Here is an 18,823-nt window from a genome sequence, read left to right as displayed (position 1 = left end):
AGTAAAATTTCAAGCTTCGTTATAATTGATAAATGATATTTAATTTCAGATAAAGAAGAAATACACAATTTTGTTGTAAACTTTATGAGTCAATCTTGAAAGAGTGCTCCTTTTCACGTTTAACGTGTCTTTACCTTCTGATATAAGCGATTTTTTTTGTAATGTATTTAATTGTGGATTAATTATACCAATATGTCTTTGAATTTTCGCATTGTATTTATTCCTATTACACATGGCTAATACATGTATATTATATAAAATTATATAAAAATAATTTTGAACTTTTTTAAAATGTATCAAAATTATATTGGGAATATTCCATCAAGCGTAACGTGGGAGGAGAGTAGTGGTGGGGAGAGTGGTGGTAGGGGGAGCGTGCGCTGTACGCCACTAGACTGATACTAGATCACGTCGATCGCTGAACGTGTAGCACGCAAGGCCGGAGCTCCAGCACGTGCCGAAAAATACATCGTACTTGATAAAGAAAGCAATCGGCAGCGACGAAGTCACTTTCCTGATAGATCGTGTGTATGGGGAGAGTACTCGTATGCCCCGTTTGAGTCTCTATAGGTAATTTTTACTACATTTACGCATCATATATATTTCTCTCTTTAGGCTGTTCCGCGTAAAGATCAAACTGAGTTAAACTATATCCACCGTGTGAATTAATTTTGATCTCGATTCAGCTTGCCCTTTAACTTGTTTTAGTTAGAATAAAGAGCAAGTTGACCCGAGATCGAAGATGATTCGCATTGATAGAATTATTTCGAATATTTCGATCGAGCCAGTCAACCATTATCTTTCAGCACTACCACCTTTATTTTGGGTATTTTTCTAGATGGTGGACTCACTGTAAACTTGTGGAGGCGGTGAATGTGCCGCAGTCGGTGAAAACGCAGTTGGTAGCATTGAACGTAATACTTGATCTCTCGTGCCGGGAACTTGGTTGAATCGAGCCATTGGAGACAAAAATCGCAACGCATCCACGGGTACGTGCAAGTTCGTGATGTATAAATGTAACATTCGGTGTAATAATCGGTATGTACGGTTGCTTAGAACGTGTGAAATGCGTATCGCGTACGAGCAAACACGTGCCGCGTAGAGGTCAAGGGTACGGGTAGCGTACGTGACTCGCGCGCGTTCGTCACGTAGCTACTTTAATATTCGTCTGCCGGCACTCGAGCACAGTGAAGCTTTTATAACTAATTATTGTACGTATTTTATCATAACGCAAAAAGTTCGTGTGTCGCGGATCCGACATCGAGACTGCTAGAGAACGGTGAACGAGTAACGTACGTGACTCTCACACTATTGCATCGTCATATATATTTTTTCTTTTGGTCGCAATTTTTACTAACGCGAGTACCGTTAATCCGGGGTCGTGCGAAATATTTTAATTCACAAGTAGTTTTCGCGATTTAAATAGATTCGAGAGTGATTTACGCGAGTGCCAGTGCGAGGAAGGACGTGTCCACTGAGAGGAGGAGGAGGTCTCGGAAAGGCATCCTGTTTCAGCGGAGCAACCCCGGGGTAAGAATCTTTTAAATTAATTAAAACATTTTTTTTTTTAACAGTAAATATTCTTTTAAGCTTCCACTCTACAATTTAATTTTTTTTAATTTTATTACAGCATCAGGACAGCTACTGCATCTCTGCTGCTGCACATCCAACACATCCTACTACTGAGAGGAGGAGGAGGCCTCGGAAAGGCGTCCTGTTTCAGCGGAGCAACCTCGGGGTAAGGATCACTTAAATTAATAAAAAAAAATTTTTTTACAGTAAATATTCTTTTAGCTTTCTTTCTACAATTTAATTTTTTATTTTTTTTTTGTTACAGCATCAGGACAATTGCTGTACCTCCGCTGCTGCGCATCGAACCGGTGAGTGAAAAATATTTTTTTATGCCAGCGTTATAACATCAGGGTTAATATATAAAATTATATAAAATAATATTAATACATAATTCGTGCGTAATACATTTAATTAATTATTACATATAATTACCGCTGTAATCCGAAAATATCGAAGCAACATGTATCTTGTTTAGAACAGTTAAATTATAATTATTTGACGGCTGACATTTACACTTGGGACGCGAAGTGTGAGCCAAGCGAGGGAATTAATCGGTATCGCGAAAAAGCGGCAATAAAACACATTCGATTAAATTTAAACGGGTTTTTTTAAATGGGATGGAATTGTGAACATAAACTAAATTACATTTTAATACTAAATTAATATTAAATTAATATTTTTAATGTTTGTAATAAATAAGGCAAGATATTTCTCGCAAAGACTTATTCTTTATATATTTATATGCCATTCACGATCTATATATACTAAATTAAATTTTACGTTTCTACACTAGTATGTCAATTTTCTTAAATCTTATAAGAAACGTATAAAAATTTGCCATTTTTTTTTTTTTTTTTTTTTACAAATGGTAAAGATAAATATAATCTTATCTATACTTATTTTTTAAAATTAGTTTTTAATATTAAAGACACGTACAAATTTTTTAGTAAATCTAACGTTCCTTACACATATATTACATATTTAATAACTCGGTAATTATTTACATATTTACAATTAAGTAAAAAAAAAAAAAAAAAAAAAAAAAAGAAAATGCAATGCGCGGATATAAGTATATTACATATAGGGGACTTATTGGACGCTACAGAAATAGATAAAGGCTATTCCAATTTTACACGTTAAACTAAAAATTTTTACATAGCATTATTGAAGCAAAACTATTAGATGTATGAGATAAATTACGTTAGAAATAGGGTTATAAAAGTCCAATAATTTAATGAATGACATTCAAGTTAGATGATACTCCCTATATATTTGCATTATAAGTTCGCATTATGATCATGAATTGTCGTCTATGTCGATAAGAAAATAATTCATAATATAATACATGAACCCTAAACGTGAGATCTCTGGACATACAGAGTGATTTGCTTTATACTATTGCTTGGAATATTTCTCTATAGCATTTAAAAAATCTACCAACTATTATTTGTTAAATGGCAAGTTTCGAGCAAGTAAAACTTTCTAAAAAAGAATAATAAAAAGAACACAAAATAAAAAAATTAAATAAATTTAAAAAATAAAATAATTCCAAGTAGTAGTATATGACAAACGGACTATTAACTTATAGATACAGTTCTCTAATTTTTTAACACAATACGGATACGCGTTTAATAATAAATGATAATCGCAATGACCTTTAATACAATTTTTTTAATATATTGCTTGGCATAGAGAATTCATTAAATTATGTTTACTTCTAAATATACGTTATATAAAAATTGAGCGATTATTGATTTAATGTGTTAACTGTTGAGTTAACCATTTTGAGCTTGGCAATACGAATACATTCTTATGTATTGATGTAGTAGTAGCTGATATACTTCTCTATTGTATTATTAAAATTCTATTATATGAATTACATATAAAAAAAAGAAAAAGAAAAAATACTGTTCCAAAATAAGAGAGCAAAATGAAATCACAGACATGGTTACTAACATGTCGTATTATTTAATGTATAGCAATTGGGGTGGGTGAATGTATATATAAATTATCGTATAAAATCTTGTTATAAAGAACTCTCACTTTTCCATGCACACACACATACACATACACATATACGCGCTTTCTCTATCATAAAAAGAAAATAATTTTGAACTATATTAAAACGTAGATAAACAAATAAGATTTTGATATTAAAACTAAATATATCTGTATTAAGTTTATTCTTATATTTAAGTTTATGCTAAAAAGACAACTTTAATAAGAATTGTTAACAATAATGATTAATAACGTTATTCATGATTACTCAAAAATTATCAGAGAAAAGTATCAGATAATTATTCTTTGACTATTAATAATATCAGACATAACAAAAAAGAAAAGTGTTTATGAATTGATTTAATTGAAATTGATTGAATGAAACGATATGATGTCAGATATTTCTGACGTGACTAACGATTGTGTATGCGCGTGTGTATTGGGACATTCAGTAGTATACAAAATATATGTTGTAGAAATATAGCAAAATAACTCTTTACTGCATTTGCACTGTTCTGTTCAATATGCAAAAAGGCTAAAAAGCTACTTAGAGAAATGTCCTTATTCCACCGTTTTTATAGCTCGATTACTATATAAATAATTACGCTATTAACATCAGATTTGGATCGCCGGAAGTCAAAAGCGAACTATACACGTCCGTATCTTTCGATTTCGATTCCATTTGTTTATCGGTTTGCGCCTTTCGCCGCTTTTTCTCCATTTCCAACCACTCCGCCGATGATTTCTTTGTTCCGAGAGATAGTATCCTTGCAACGCTCCATATGAGCAAAATTGTCCCAGAGAGAAGTAACAGATACATTACTACTTCTTCCGTCGTTGGCATAAAGTTCAAGTAAAACCAAAAACGAAGGTGCATGTTTGTTGGGAGTTTATACATTCCCTGAAAAGTAAAAATAGATGTTTATTTATTTCTTTACATTTGATGCAATTTCGCGATTAAGCGTATTGAAATAGAAATACATTGATAATGAAAAAAATAGAAATAAAAATAAATAAAAATAAAAAAATTATTTAAACTTACAATTTCGAACCACAGCATCGGAAGCGTTAGGTGAGGAAATTTCTCCACTCTAGCCATGTGCTCAATATCTTGTAGTGCCATGTTAATTTGGAATCTGAATGCCAGGTCCACGGGTAGTCCAGTCTTTGGTTGAATGAAAAAGTAGGATTCATGTTTCTCTTTTTCGGGATTCAATCCTTCGACAGCTTCCAATAGCGATGGATCACTTTTGTAAAAGTGCGGATACGACAATGCGATCGGAAATCCTGTATAAAATGTCATAAAATTTTTATTAATATGATCTTGCTTATTTGACAAATCTAATTTGAGTATACGAAAAATCTATTAGAATAAAACCGTCGGATACGATACGTGATATAAAGCATTAACATTTCCGACTTTTAGAAAACTTTGATTATTAATTACCAGAAATTAGCTTTTTTTGTCACGCAATTAACATAATTTTATTATCATAAACGAGAGAACGTGAGACTCGATATATATTTTTTGTTTTATCCGCACAGATGCATAAGGTGCAAATTAATGCACTGCATTAATTCTAAATGAGCTCTTTTGATCTGTTCGCCGCAGCAAATAACTTCGAGCATAAATTATATTTAATTACCTAGTGTATCGTTTAGTAGTCTTGACTATATATATATATTTTTTCCTTTTTATTCTTTATTCGCGTTCCGAATCGAAATTGCTGATTTTTATTGCAACATGATCTAAGCAATCGGAATCTTGCAACACTACCTACTTGAACGGAGACGAGTCTGACGGCCGCAACCGTAAATAGTATGCGACAAGAGAATCATCGATTTTACGGTGCATATCGAAATTCCATTTTCTTACAAGTGTGCCTCTTATAAAAGATACTTAGCAAGATGAGGCACTTAGGAAGTTATATAAAAGTCTGAGATATGCATATTACTGAATATTGATAACAATATGTACTGAATAATTAAATATCCGTCAACTAAGCTTCATTTAGTTATCGAATAATTCCATTTTAATTTGGATTATCTGCTATATTAATATTAAAAAAAAAAATTGTTTACCGTAATAACAATCGGTCACGTCGATTAGACCAGGTTTCAGACAAACTCCTTGACGACAAAAGCATTTATTTTCCGGATTTATTGCTCCGTTATCCAATTCATTCTCCATAAACTTGTATTGATACGTGTATAAACCTTGCACTACTTTTTCGCCAACTCGTACCTTTAAAAAAAATTATTATAAAATATATTATTATAAAAGAATATATAAAGATATTAAGATAGATATTTTAATGACGTCTATATAATTTTTTTTTTTTCTATAGAAACAATTTTTTTTTTATTTAAAAAGATTAATTAGAAAATTAACTTTTTAAACGAGTTGATGGAAGAAAAAGAAATAAATTTAGAAAGAAAATTGTGTTCGCAAAAAGACAGAAAAAGATTGCCAAGGTACTCCCGACGGATAGATCTGTCAATTGCATAAGAATAATTTACGAGCATTCTGTATAAGGGAAGAAAGTTAATAATAGAAGTGACATTACACATGAATCGTATGACTCGACAGAAGATTCTTAGTTGAACTGTTAAGTATTTTATCGTGACGATTGCAATGATCAAAATTACCATTCGTTCGCTTCGGCAGAGACTCTTGCGAAAGAAAAGAAGCGTGTCGTTAGGCTTGATGTAGCTTGGAAATTTAACGCCATCACTCGCACCGTGCACATTAGCGCAGCTACCAGTCCATTGCGGTAGGTTCACGTCCCCGTTATACTTATCGATCAAACCTGTCAATCGGAGATCGGTCTCTCCCGTGTAAATCGTCTCAAAATCACCATCGAAGTCGTACATCTGTCAAGTGTAGCAAATGCAGGATTTGAATTATCGCGAAACTTGAATTCAAGCAAAAAATCATATTACATAAAAAAAAGAGGTCGTTTCAATTCTTACAAATTTTTACGACTATTTTAGACACCCTCGTAAAAAACGTATATTACAAGAGGATTTTTTTTACTCGTATGATCGCTATTGTTTCTAGATCTTGCAAAACATATTTTTATTTATTTCTTACCCTATCGATTAATCCCAATCTGTCGAATTTGATCCAAGAGGGCATTAAATGGTTGCCAAGAGTAACGAGAGTCGATTGATAACCGAACATAAATTCACGTGCAGTCATTTGAACCAGAGGCTGTGTATTTGTTCGACGAATTAGCGTATTGAGACCCCACCTAGATATGTACGAAGCGTCTTTCATCACATTCGTGATACTCTGCAACATAAAGAAAAACATAAAAAAACGTATAATTAGACATATAACAGATTGACAAAACAACTTATTTGCGTAATCAACATACCTAATTTTATTATAAGTTGATACTGAAATTATAGTATATCACACAAAAGAAGTTATGTAACTGCATCATGCATTTGCGTATTCGCTCGCAGTGATATACATTAGCGTAAAAGATCGACTTGCTGACATTACTTATCATTTAGTTTTTCTCATCATTAAAAGAATCAGTACAAGACAAAAAAAACAAAAATTTGTGCAATTATGAAAATCAGTATCATCGGTTAGTATATAATTATAGAGTAATAACTTTGAAAGACAAATTAATTGCATTTTACATTTAATTATCGAATATTTAAATAAGTTTCTGAAAATATTATTATTATTCTTTTAAAACAAAATTTCCCACGAATGATATGTATGTTAATTACAAATTGCTAAAGTATATAAGTTATGTGATAAATCATATAATTTATCGAATTAACGACATATTGTCTATTGACATTTATAGCGTGTCGTTTTAATATGCCGCTCTTTATCAAATTAAATATGACATATCAGTACCTCTTAACAGAGAAAAGACTGAATATATCCGCAATCTTCAGACATTCATCAACCATGCGATTGTCAGGGTCATTGACTTTACTGATAATATGGCCAAGTAACTAAGAAATAAATAATGATACACGGGTGGGAAATTTTATTACTTTTTACGTAGCTTTCTACAAAAAATTTAGGATTTCTATTGTCTCAAACTTTATTGCATTCCGTTAGAAGATAAATGTGCGCTAAAATTAGTTTCAACAATGAGAAATAAAATTTGAAGATGCGAATAACAAATTTTTAAGAACAAAGATTTTTATAAAATTTTGTACAGTAAGGATTTTTTTTTATTTATTAATTATTAATTATTCTTTTTTTTTGTTTTATACGTATAAACGTTAGTAAAGATATGAGATATTAAATTGGAACAAACATTTCTGTACACTAGTTCTAATTTTAGTGCCATTGAGTTTTTAAGAGACTCCATTTAACTCCGTTTAGTATCGGTAGTGATTAACGTCAATAACTAACGACTACTGCAATAGAAAAGCTGAATATAAACGAAACGTTTTCTCTCGTGCAACCTTTTAAACAGATAAGAGTGTTTATGGCGTATCTATTACTCTTAACTGACGGCTTTACAATTTGCGTGCCCACGAGGAATGTATTGCTTAAGCGGATTCTTCGTGAAACACGGTTCACTGCACCTCTTGCACACTGAATAGCAAATTTAATTAAACGCCGAGATTCTATTTCTTCGTAGGTGTAATACATACTTTAATATAATGTGCCGACGTAACAGGTGGATTTATATAGTGCGCAAAATACATACAGCATTGTAATAAACCAAGTTATTTTGCATTGGAATTTTTTTAAAGAGTTACGATTTAATTATTTACCTCTTAAAACGTTCGCTATCGGCATGACATATGTGTAACGCACTGATTCTCACGAGAGAATGAAATATGTGTAAAACAACTTTACGATATCATATATGCGTGACACTTTATATAACGTGCTCAGTTACCTAATATTTATACGTGCATAATTGAAAACATGCGGTGCATTATGCACATTTGTTAAAAATTAAGACCGCTCGGTCAGCTGTCCTATCGCACCCATGGTAGCGAACGTATTAATCGAGGAGCAGATTATGGAATCTCATGTTTATAGCATGACTTTAACAAGTCTTCAATTTGAAAATGATTTAGTACCCACTCATGATTTATGAGTGTACGTATTATGATATCAAAATTTTGCATAAACTCTCTACAATTTTCTAATTTAATTTAAAATGTATGTATTATGCGCTTATAAAGTTTTATATTTAATAAATAAAGCTTTTAAATAATTTTATATAATAATTTTATAAGAAAATTATTTATTCAAGTTTTTTAAGAAGGATATAAAAAAAAATAATAAAATAACACACGTACGTCTCGTTATACGCTTTGGAAATACTGCGAATTTGCCACTACTCGTGCAATTAAAGGGAAAGAAAAAAAAAAAAAAAAAATTATTGTTTTGTATGAATTTACATAATTGTGCAGTCATTATCTCTGATGACAAAGTAAGCTAATGGATATAAATATCATTTTTAGACATAATGCAGCAAATTCAACATTTTTTCATTGCTCATTAAGTATCTTTTAATATGACAAGTTACATGACTACCATAATGAACACGTGTTTTCACATTATTGCATTTTTTTGCATCTGTTTATGTGCGAGAAATAAGTAATAATAAGTTAAAAAAATAAATTAATAAAATATATAATTAGTAGTGTCTTATAACGTTTAACAATAGTTCAAAATAACTTTTATTTATAGCATAAGTATTTGCAAGATAATTTTTTTACGTAATATTTGACATTTTACTTGTTGACAAGTTTCACGAAACTATAATAAAAAGTTACATGTAAATTTATTTCTTTGCATTAAGACGCTTTGTCGAGTATGTTTTATAATTTTAAAATATCTGCGTGTAATTAAACGAATGTTACGTCTCGCTGTATCATTCATTTTCACGATGGAATGTAAGACGCTATACTTTTTGCAATCAGTTTTGATAATGTCAATAATGAGAACAATGACTGCATTCTTAAATTCTAAATACATCATTTTGACAACGTTTTTCTGAAAGAGTACAATGTTCACCATATTTCACATTAAAATTAGAGTCAACCGTCACGATGGTCGGACAGTGATTCTTAATAATAAATCTTTAAGATGAATCAAAGAAAGAATCAAAGGAAGGTTCAGCTTGCACTTTTTAGGACCAAAAGCGTCTAGCTCCTCGCAGCTTGACCGGATAAAGAATGCGACCGGTTTCTCGAGGATGCATTTATACACTTGGCGAATAGAAGTTTCTCGCAAACGTAGATAGTTCGTGTACGGCGTTTTATTCTAGAGAAATGTACGTTGCGTAAAATAAAGAACATGCCACACGAATAAGAATATTTAACCTCGTGTGTGTTATAATAATTAAATCCTATGCAATTATGTAAAATCGGCAGTCGGTGCGCAAGCTTTTATTACTTTCGTAATATTTAAATTAAATCTAAATCGTGTTAAAACTCCATTAATTATATAGATGTCTGACACAGGTATATACCGCACAAAAATGATAGAGCCACATCTGATTCTTTTTTTCTTCTTTTTTTTTTTTTTGTTGTGTATTCCGTCAAGGTAATCTCGAGAATAAAGAACGAACTACGAACGTGTGTAAATATTCATGAGTAAAAACTCGATCGCGTTTTATATTGCGTATTATTTGGTTTGACTGGTGATAGAATGATGTATTTAGCGAGATATCGGGAGAATATTGCACGGTCTTTAACAACTACAAAAATGCGTATCCGAGAAAACGCGATGCTGTATTATATAAGAATGGAATGTGTCGTCTACAAACTGACGCACATAATAAAGATTCTGGAATCTCTCCGCGAGCGCAGGCCCGAGAAGCGTTGCAACATCGATCGTAATTAACGGTTTGTTATTAAAATTTACGACGTGCCAGATCGTACTATATCAAATAAATAAAATACCGTAGAAATGTCGAAGAAGAGTTTCCAACAAACTTTAGTTGCATCAGCGTAGGTCAGCGCTAACTCGCTATTCGGATTAGATTGCAGAGACATTTAATACAGTAAGTCGATGACCAAGTTGTCTCATGTTGTAATCAATATGTTTGTCTATTATCATTTTTTTTTTTTACATGTACAACGTATTTTGTCTATTGATTTATAATACAATTGCGCATTGTATGCAGTTGAAATATTGAAATTAATAATAACATCGTAAATTAAAAAACACAAAAAAAAAAGAATTATTAGTACTATAAAAAGATTTAAATGTAATAGGTCGTTTAAATATCTAGAAGATAATCAAGAATTATTCCTTTGGCATTTTTTTTTTTACATTAAAAATAGAGAAACGGAATTAATTATCTGTAATTCGAATATATTTGAACGCGAATGTTAATAAGTGGGATAAGAATATCAGTTTTTATTAAGTGGCGTTTAGTATTACACATTTATTTCTAACTGTAACTATTTTTACTTCAATTATGTGTCATTAATTAACTCGTGCGTAAGAGACGTTCGATTTTCTGTTGTTACGGAATTAACGATCAATATAATTGATATTATTCATTTGATCAGAGTTTACGATTCCGCATTATATTATCACCGTTGTTATGCTACGATATGCACGTTTGTGTATACGATGTTGAATAACTCTCGATAAATTCTTAACAATCCTAGATATCAAATCAAATGTATCGAACGTGTCGTGAATTCTGGTTATAACAAGTGCTTTAATTAATTATATATCATTTTTGATAATTGTATATTTATCATATCGAAAAATTTTGTATAATTTCTCATTCATAACGCGACGATATAAAAGCTGTCAGTCAGCTACTTTGTGTGAGCCTTTATTATTTTTTAACTACCGTTGTATTAATTGCTATTTCATATCGCGTTCTATAATTTATTTCACAAATTATTATAATCAAGTTTAAAATTTTTTCCCCGCAATTTTTCAAATCTCACAAGATTTAAAAAATCTGAAATTAATAACCCGACTAATGCATTTGTAAAGTTTTGCATTATTTATGCTTGCTTTATACATTCATGTATGCTAGTAATTTTTAATTAAGTTAAATCAACATGCAGAAAAGGAAATGGAAAGTAATCATTAATCAGGATCCTTATCGTATCACGTTTCTTAAATTTCGTTCAGTTTTAACAGAACCAGCACGTTTCTCAAAGCCCGCGTTAGTCATTTTTGCACGAACGAGCTCATTTATCAAAACGAACGTGCACATTAATCCTGTTTCGTTTACGTGTTTAAGATGCGGTTATACATTATTTATAAGAATAATGTTCAGTTACTTACAAATAGAGCAATGTTCGGCATTATTACGAGATCCTCTTCCGTACCGTTGCTTAATTCCGGTATATATTTGAGTGGATGAACCGGTACCGCCGATAACGTACCATTGTCATTGAAAACTACGTTTGCATGCTCGAATGCTTCTCTATAACGAAAATAATGAAATAACGCAGTTTATTAGCAGTTTGTCTTTATATATTCATATAATTATAATCTAAATTTTTGTGAATATATTGGAAGTGAAAAATTAGCAGTGCAATTTACTGATAATGACTGTTTTGAAAGGACAAATGTAAGAAATTGTTGCGTAAACTAGATCACGTCAATTTAATAATTATTATTTACGAGATGACTCATTAGTTCTCCCGCGCTCTTGAACGTCACGACCCTCCGCGATTTTCCGCGATTGCGAAAAAAAAAAAATTCTCTTTTTTATTCCAGAAGTATGTAATTTTCACCGTGCTGGAGTTTTCCATTCTAATTTAACAGTTTAACCTATCTTTTCAATGCGTAAGCGAATGTACCCACTTAGACAGCGATAGTTATATATGTCATGAAAATAACTTACGTTATTTCACTTCAAAAGTTTTTTTTTTTTTTCAATATAAATATTTTGCAATTATATATAAAAAGCGATTAAATGTAAGCGTAATTAGTTATGTTAATGGGATTTGGATAAAATCAAACTGTGCTACTTACTTGTAAACGTAGGGCCCAACTTCTTGAAATCGTAGCTTACTTTCTTCGCCGCTTAGGAATTCGTTGTGATTTGTCACATTAAACAAGTAGACCTTGAGATAGAGATCGACCTCGGGTTTTCGCCACATTTCGAAGGTCTCGCCGCCCTGACCAAAGAATAGCTTCCAATTGAAAAGCAAGTCATAGGGGTGACACAGCAATATAACACAGCCGAACGCGAGGCTGAATAATCCAAGAGCCATCAGTATAAAAGTATCTGTGAGCATAAGTAGAAACAAAAGAACAAAAATTAAAAAATGAATCAATGTTATATAATTGGGAGTTAATTAATTGATTCTGGAATTAGCTATAATTGTAACGGAAACTATAATCAATCCTTTCAGTTTAGTTTTTGCGTTATTATTCTTCTTCGTACTACTTACTCTACATACTTACTTCCTACTACGTACTACACTTCTCCGATCTTATCTCCTTCTTTAAAATTTTCCACTTGTAACGAGTGTGAGATCTATGTTACAATACATTTTTTTCGTATTTACTTTTCGATAAAATATAGAGTTACAAAATTTTCTTTGTCGACGTGTGAGATATTAAACATTACAGCTAATACAATCGAACAAACGTATAACTAACTATTTTTGCAACGTGATTTATTCGAGCAGTGATAAAACAATACCTTTTGTATTCCACTATCTTAATTGCATTTACGAATTTACGATTTACAACGTAGAGTTAATCTTAGTGATTCTGATCGCAAATAAACGCGACTTACACGAATATTGCGGCAACTTTCCCAGATCTCTTGAGATTTCGTAATTTATGTTTGCCGAGAGAAATATCCTGCTTTTCTTTGACCGACACCGTAACTTTTGCAGCGGACATTATTGCGATATTGGAATTACAATAGGGAGGGGGTCAATCGAGTGAACAAATAATCTTGATAGCGCGCGCATTGCACAATCACTTCTATAACTTTTCGCCGTGAGGATGAGAAATGGTACTCGACTGTTTACGGTGGTTAGCGATGAGTGCAGTTTCAAGCGAGCACTTTGAAACAGAGAGATCGACTTTCTGCTTAGCTATTTTATCTCCAACATAAACGAAGATTAACGTCAATTTAGACACCTGTGTAATAATTAGCATCAACATGATATAATTTTGTAAAATTATTAGTTCTTTATATGCGTCGCTATAAGAAAAAAAAAAAAGAAATTTATAGAGAAGGATTATTTTTAAATATAAGTCTTAATTAGGTTAATAAAAATTTCAGGTTTTTCCATTTTTATATATATTTAAATAACTACATTTAAATTCGTTCAAGACTTAATAATGTGTTAATTTTTTATTACTTATGGCTGTCGTTTACACCAAGGTACGCATACTACGCAAATCCTTGGATTATTAAAATTTATTACGTAGTTGTCAAGCATCATCTGCGAATATATCTGCGTATTATTATATTATCCGGTTCGGACAAGCGACGCGAGGGAAAAAAAAACCTTGGATCTTTAAGATTAGACGCAGATATATTCTTATTTCGCTTCCGATATCTTCTTTGGCAGAACAAATTGTTACTCCCGAGTGTTGGCTTGAATAATTTGTTCTTTAATGCAGAAGCACTCTGTCATCAAGTTTAATATTCGCACTTTGTATGTGATTTTTTTTGCATAACGTTCATACGACTGGTTTTTTTTTATAATTTACGATTATGACATTCGCTTGCTTATATTGCGTTACGTACAATGTTGTTTGGATATCTTGTTTTTAGCCACTAACAATTTTGGCAAATTAATTTTTTATGTTCTGCGATATTTTATTCATTAATTACTTTTATTATTTTTTTATTTAATATTTAATTTAAGAAGATTATTAGATTGTTACTAATTATTTATTATCTAAAATATTTATATAAAAACTTTTCTTTAATGTTATAACTTTTTCATTTGTTTTTTTTTTTTTTTTTTTTTTAGCATTTATATCATTTCTTCGAACGTATTCATTATATTAATTAAACAGCTAAGAAACTTATTAGATCATGTTAAAGTCCTTGTTATTGATAAAAAATATAAAATTGATGAACAATAATAACGCAGGATAATAATTTACAGTGAAATAAATGTAGGATGTGTTCTAAAATAAGAAGTAGGGATATGAAAGATTATTAGCATCAACGTCAGCAACTGTTATCGTAAATCTCGCGGTTGATATCGTCGTGTATTGCACATAAAACCCAAGCGTTCTCATATCAGTGTTTTATCGACATAAGTAATACATACTCATATATATATATATATTTTTTTTTTTTTTTTTTTTTTTTCTTAGTGGACTCTGAATCACATTCAAATGCATATCGCGACACTAATCTCTTTTTCCCCATTACACTCGATGACGCACAGCGTGACTATCCTACCATAACAATTAAATAATTCTACGGATTATACCTAAGAAATACGTATACATTGCGGAAGTGTAATAAGAGAGGTTTATTCGCACGCGTTTATATGCGAAGGACATCGAGCACTGTTCGATAGTTTATTAAATAATCAAAGATTATCTCCCGGCGCCCACGCGCCGCTATTTGCACACAAATAATTCTTAGATCTTGACAGATACAATCGCAAGCAGAACATTTTTTTTTCTATTTTGCAATAGAATGAGCTCTAACATTGACATATTAATGCGCGTTACGCTAAAAAAAATTAATTGTTTATACACATAAATCTATGTCGAGCAAATTTTCCTCGATAAAAAAAAAATTAGATATAATTATTAATTCAAATAATATATAGAAAGTCTCTAATGTTATTAAATCATTCTTTAAAGTAATCTCGATTTAATTGTTAATTTATATGCTAATCCTTTAAGAGTAGTAAAAATTAAGTGAAAAACCCGAGGCTACGTTTGATCGATATTTGTGTTGTGACTAAAAATCGTGATTAAAAAGCGAAAGTTAAATTTAGTAGAGTATAGCAATTAAATTGTAAATGTCGACGTGGTCGCGCGTATGTCATATTGCCATAGTTTTCCAGGTCGTAAAAAAAAGCGTTTTGCTCTCGTCTATTGCGCCTATTGTTAATTTATATACTAAACGTTTAAGAGTTGCATAGATCAAGCGGAAAATTCATGAAATTAGGGTACGTTTGACAGATATTTGTGCCATAACTGAAAATTATGATTAAAAAGCGAAAGTTAAATTAGTGGAGTATAGCAATTAAGCTATAAATGTCGGGGTGTTCGCGCGTATGTCATGTTGCCATAGTTGTCCAGGTCATAGAAAAGGCGTTTTACTCTCGCCTATTGCAAGATTGCTGGCAACGTACGGCTATGTCGTAATAATTTTCCGGTGGTAATCGAGACGAGACTGCAAATGCATGATCAAATAGAAAGTGCATAGCTGCACCGTGTGTTCCTCTATTCTACATTGTTTTACACTTAGCATGTATCTCACATACAGTAGTTACGTCCGTATGTGTCGGACGTGGCGTTTGTATCGGTAATTTTATCAACTTTTTGCATCGTTATTATAGAACTTGCGCGAAGCATTATTGGAGAAAAAAAGAAAAGAAAAAAAAGAAGGAAAATATGACAAGGATTGATTCAATGAAAACAGACAATCCGACAACTTCGTAAACGTCAGCTTCTTGTCTATAATTATCTAGCTATCAATTAATTAACAGCAAATGCCTGTTATCTAGCTGGTATTAATTAAAAGTAAATAAGACATGCGTAAATTAGGTAATAACAGGTAATAATAACTTGCTCGTACAATTTTTCCTGCCAGTTCGTAATGATATTTTTCTTTCTTCGCAATGCAAATAGTCATCGGTAGTTTTACCCCTCGAGGTTTTCACTGCGACGGAACATAATCTGAGAAAGCGCCGCGAGTTTCTCCCGTGCATCTTCACCGGTTGTTGCCTCACGTCACCATTTGCAATGAAAATCAATTTGATAATGCTACGGAGTTAGGCTGCCCGCCGGATCTTACTGCGGTCGATTTTATCTGCGCGGTTTTGCGGCAAAGCGTTATTTTAACTGTTAGCAAACTGGTCCAGCCGCTGCTTAGTTTATCTCACATTCTTGCGTCGGGCAACAATTCTCGTCGTTGGACACTGTTTTTCGTACCGATCGGATTTTTGCCGGCATTCTTTATTCCGCGGCGGGTCGGTCCCTTATGTAACGCTAATAAATCCGTAAATAGCGTTAGCGTACTCGTGCCGTCATGGCGTTACACATGTCCGAGATCGCCGTTTGCATAACTGGTACTTGATTTAAAGAATGTCAACTTCTATCTATCTATCTATCTTATCGTTTTTGAAACATTGATTTCGACACCTACAGTCCGATACTGGTCGATAGTGGTTTTTACACGTTTTCCCTCGTACATTTTCCGATCTATGTGTAGGAATTTTCTTCAGAATCTCATTTTATTCTATATTGACGCAATGTCAAAGATTGTTGCAAATTGTAGTGAAATATTTCGAGGCACATGTCTGTTTGTTTTGTTATTCTCTAAAACGTTTCAGCGCAATAACATTTGTAAAAAATTAATAATCGTTATTAATTAACAAGCGACACCGCGTTCCTTTAATTTGTGATTTTTAAGACGCACATTTATTTAAATAAAATTTTCACGTAAAAACCCTGCAATTAAAAGGGTAGTCAGTAAAGTAGTTTTTACGCATGGCAATTAAGAAAAGTATACATACGGACGTATGTGAGCATGGCGAAGAAACGATCTAAAAAATTTTTACTTGATTTTACCGTCATTTTGTAGCGAAACCGGTTCTTCGATCAATCCTTTTTTTTTTGCTGATATCTCTGTCTAGAAAATATTCCATTATATATTTAATGCGCATTTGTACGTCACCAGGTTTATCGTCGGTTTCATTTACAGTCAACTAATTATAATTAAATAAAAAAAGTACGTCATATAATGTTCGTATCAAACAGGATTTACTCGCTTATTGCACCTCTTGCATCTTACAAAGTACATAAGTATATCGTTCGTTAAGGTCGTTCTTTGTGTGCTTACAAGTTTCTCATACAAAGTGGTTTAAATATAATAAACGTCAACGAAGTGCTTATCTATTTAATCAAATTGGCACCAATTTTTGTATTAAAAAAAAATTTGAAAACTTAGACTGCATTTTATTTAAACTTTTTTTCTTTTTTTAGTTTGAATTTAATATCTTAAAAAAAAAAAACAAAAAAATTTTTTTTTATTTACTTGAAATTGAGTATTTTAAATGCAAAAGAGAAAGAAAAATCAGCATTTTTGTAGGATGTATATTTTTAGAAGAAGTAACATTCCACAACTGGTTTGTTGAAGAAGAATCGATTTCGTACATTGATATTCATGGAGAATTTCTACTTTTGTATCTGAGACGGCGTGCTATCTGACAAAAGCAATCGCGCACTTTCGTATAAGTATTTCGTATGTGTACGTTAGCCCATAAAAATGATAATTAGAAAGACAAGTGTGAGCTATCGTCTGGACGGGTACTTGTGCCGTTTTAGGTCAATGGTGGAGCTACGTATTGTGCAGGATGAGAAAGCATTAGCCGTGGAAGATACATCGCGTCTGTAACTTGACAGCTAACTGTCCGATCCATTCATGACTCGTCGTATTCCGTTAAAGCAGATCGCACACAGCAAAACTTCCACAGGTGCGACGATGATACATTCCTCGCGCGCGCGCGGCCAATAATAATCGGCGGCTACCTGTTACGAACAACGTATTCGTGATCTGAGTACGAAAAATGATATTGGCCGCATTTGGACGGTTTTATTTTTGATTTCGGTGCGCTTGGCCGCCGTGAATCACGCGCCTACGTTTCGCACGTGTTTAACGCATGAATTGTACTTTTTCCTGTTTATATTTTTGGGAAAGAAAAAGAATAATCCGGTATAATATTTGCCGCGAAGGTATATAACATCCGCTTCTAAAGGTTAACAGGTTTAATCAAAACATGATAAGTGTAGACTGCGTTCTCGTTCTTAGACCAGAAACGGCTTTTGTGGTATAGAAATTTTAGATCGTTAAGAAATTGAGAACACTGGATCTTTCTCTCGATTTTTGAAAAAGTGTAAATTTTATTACAATTTAATGGATGGCGGAATATATTAAACGTGATTTTTGCGGTGATCGTATATCCATCGGTAAATTCCGTTTCTCATTCAATAGATAAATTTTAATGTAATGAAGAATATTCGGGTAGTTGCTCGGTTGACTACACGGATTAATGATTATTTTTGTATAAGTAACTTTTCGCTTCCTGTAATGTTTCATAAATAATT

The 18,823-nt window shown here is 32.1% G+C and overlaps 2 protein-coding genes across 5 annotated transcripts in view; one reads left to right on the top strand and one right to left on the bottom strand.

The window, feature by feature from the left end:
* LOC139108812 (ATP-dependent DNA helicase Q5) overlaps positions 1-18,823 on the top strand; it is an 84,287-nt gene that overhangs the window by 4,455 nt on the left and 61,009 nt on the right. For both annotated transcript variants that reach the window (XM_070667417.1, XM_070667413.1), the window contains exons 14-17: positions 50-570; positions 839-1,530; positions 1,631-1,738; positions 1,838-1,880. In XM_070667417.1, the coding sequence (XP_070523518.1) occupies positions 50-99 (50 nt within the window). In that variant the 3' untranslated portion in view covers positions 100-570; positions 839-1,530; positions 1,631-1,738; positions 1,838-1,880. The remainder of the gene's footprint in view (positions 1-49; positions 571-838; positions 1,531-1,630; positions 1,739-1,837; positions 1,881-18,823) is intronic.
* LOC139108828 (scavenger receptor class B member 1) overlaps positions 1,796-18,823 on the bottom strand; it is a 30,758-nt gene continuing 13,730 nt past the window's right edge. For all 3 annotated transcript variants that reach the window (XM_070667438.1, XM_070667446.1, XM_070667429.1), the window contains 7 exons: positions 12,527-12,782; positions 11,831-11,972; positions 6,665-6,865; positions 6,220-6,444; positions 5,653-5,815; positions 4,613-4,857; positions 1,796-4,471 (listed from right to left, as the gene is read on the bottom strand). In XM_070667438.1, the coding sequence (XP_070523539.1) occupies positions 4,172-4,471; positions 4,613-4,857; positions 5,653-5,815; positions 6,220-6,444; positions 6,665-6,865; positions 11,831-11,972; positions 12,527-12,782 (1,532 nt within the window). In that variant the 3' untranslated portion in view covers positions 1,796-4,171. The remainder of the gene's footprint in view (positions 4,472-4,612; positions 4,858-5,652; positions 5,816-6,219; positions 6,445-6,664; positions 6,866-11,830; positions 11,973-12,526; positions 12,783-18,823) is intronic.

This window comes from Cardiocondyla obscurior, linkage group LG02, assembly GCF_019399895.1.
Source record: "Cardiocondyla obscurior isolate alpha-2009 linkage group LG02, Cobs3.1, whole genome shotgun sequence".
Taxonomy (NCBI): domain Eukaryota; kingdom Metazoa; phylum Arthropoda; class Insecta; order Hymenoptera; family Formicidae; genus Cardiocondyla; species Cardiocondyla obscurior.
The sequence above is the reverse complement of the archived record's forward strand: the minus strand, read 5'-3'. Positions and strand labels throughout refer to the sequence as shown.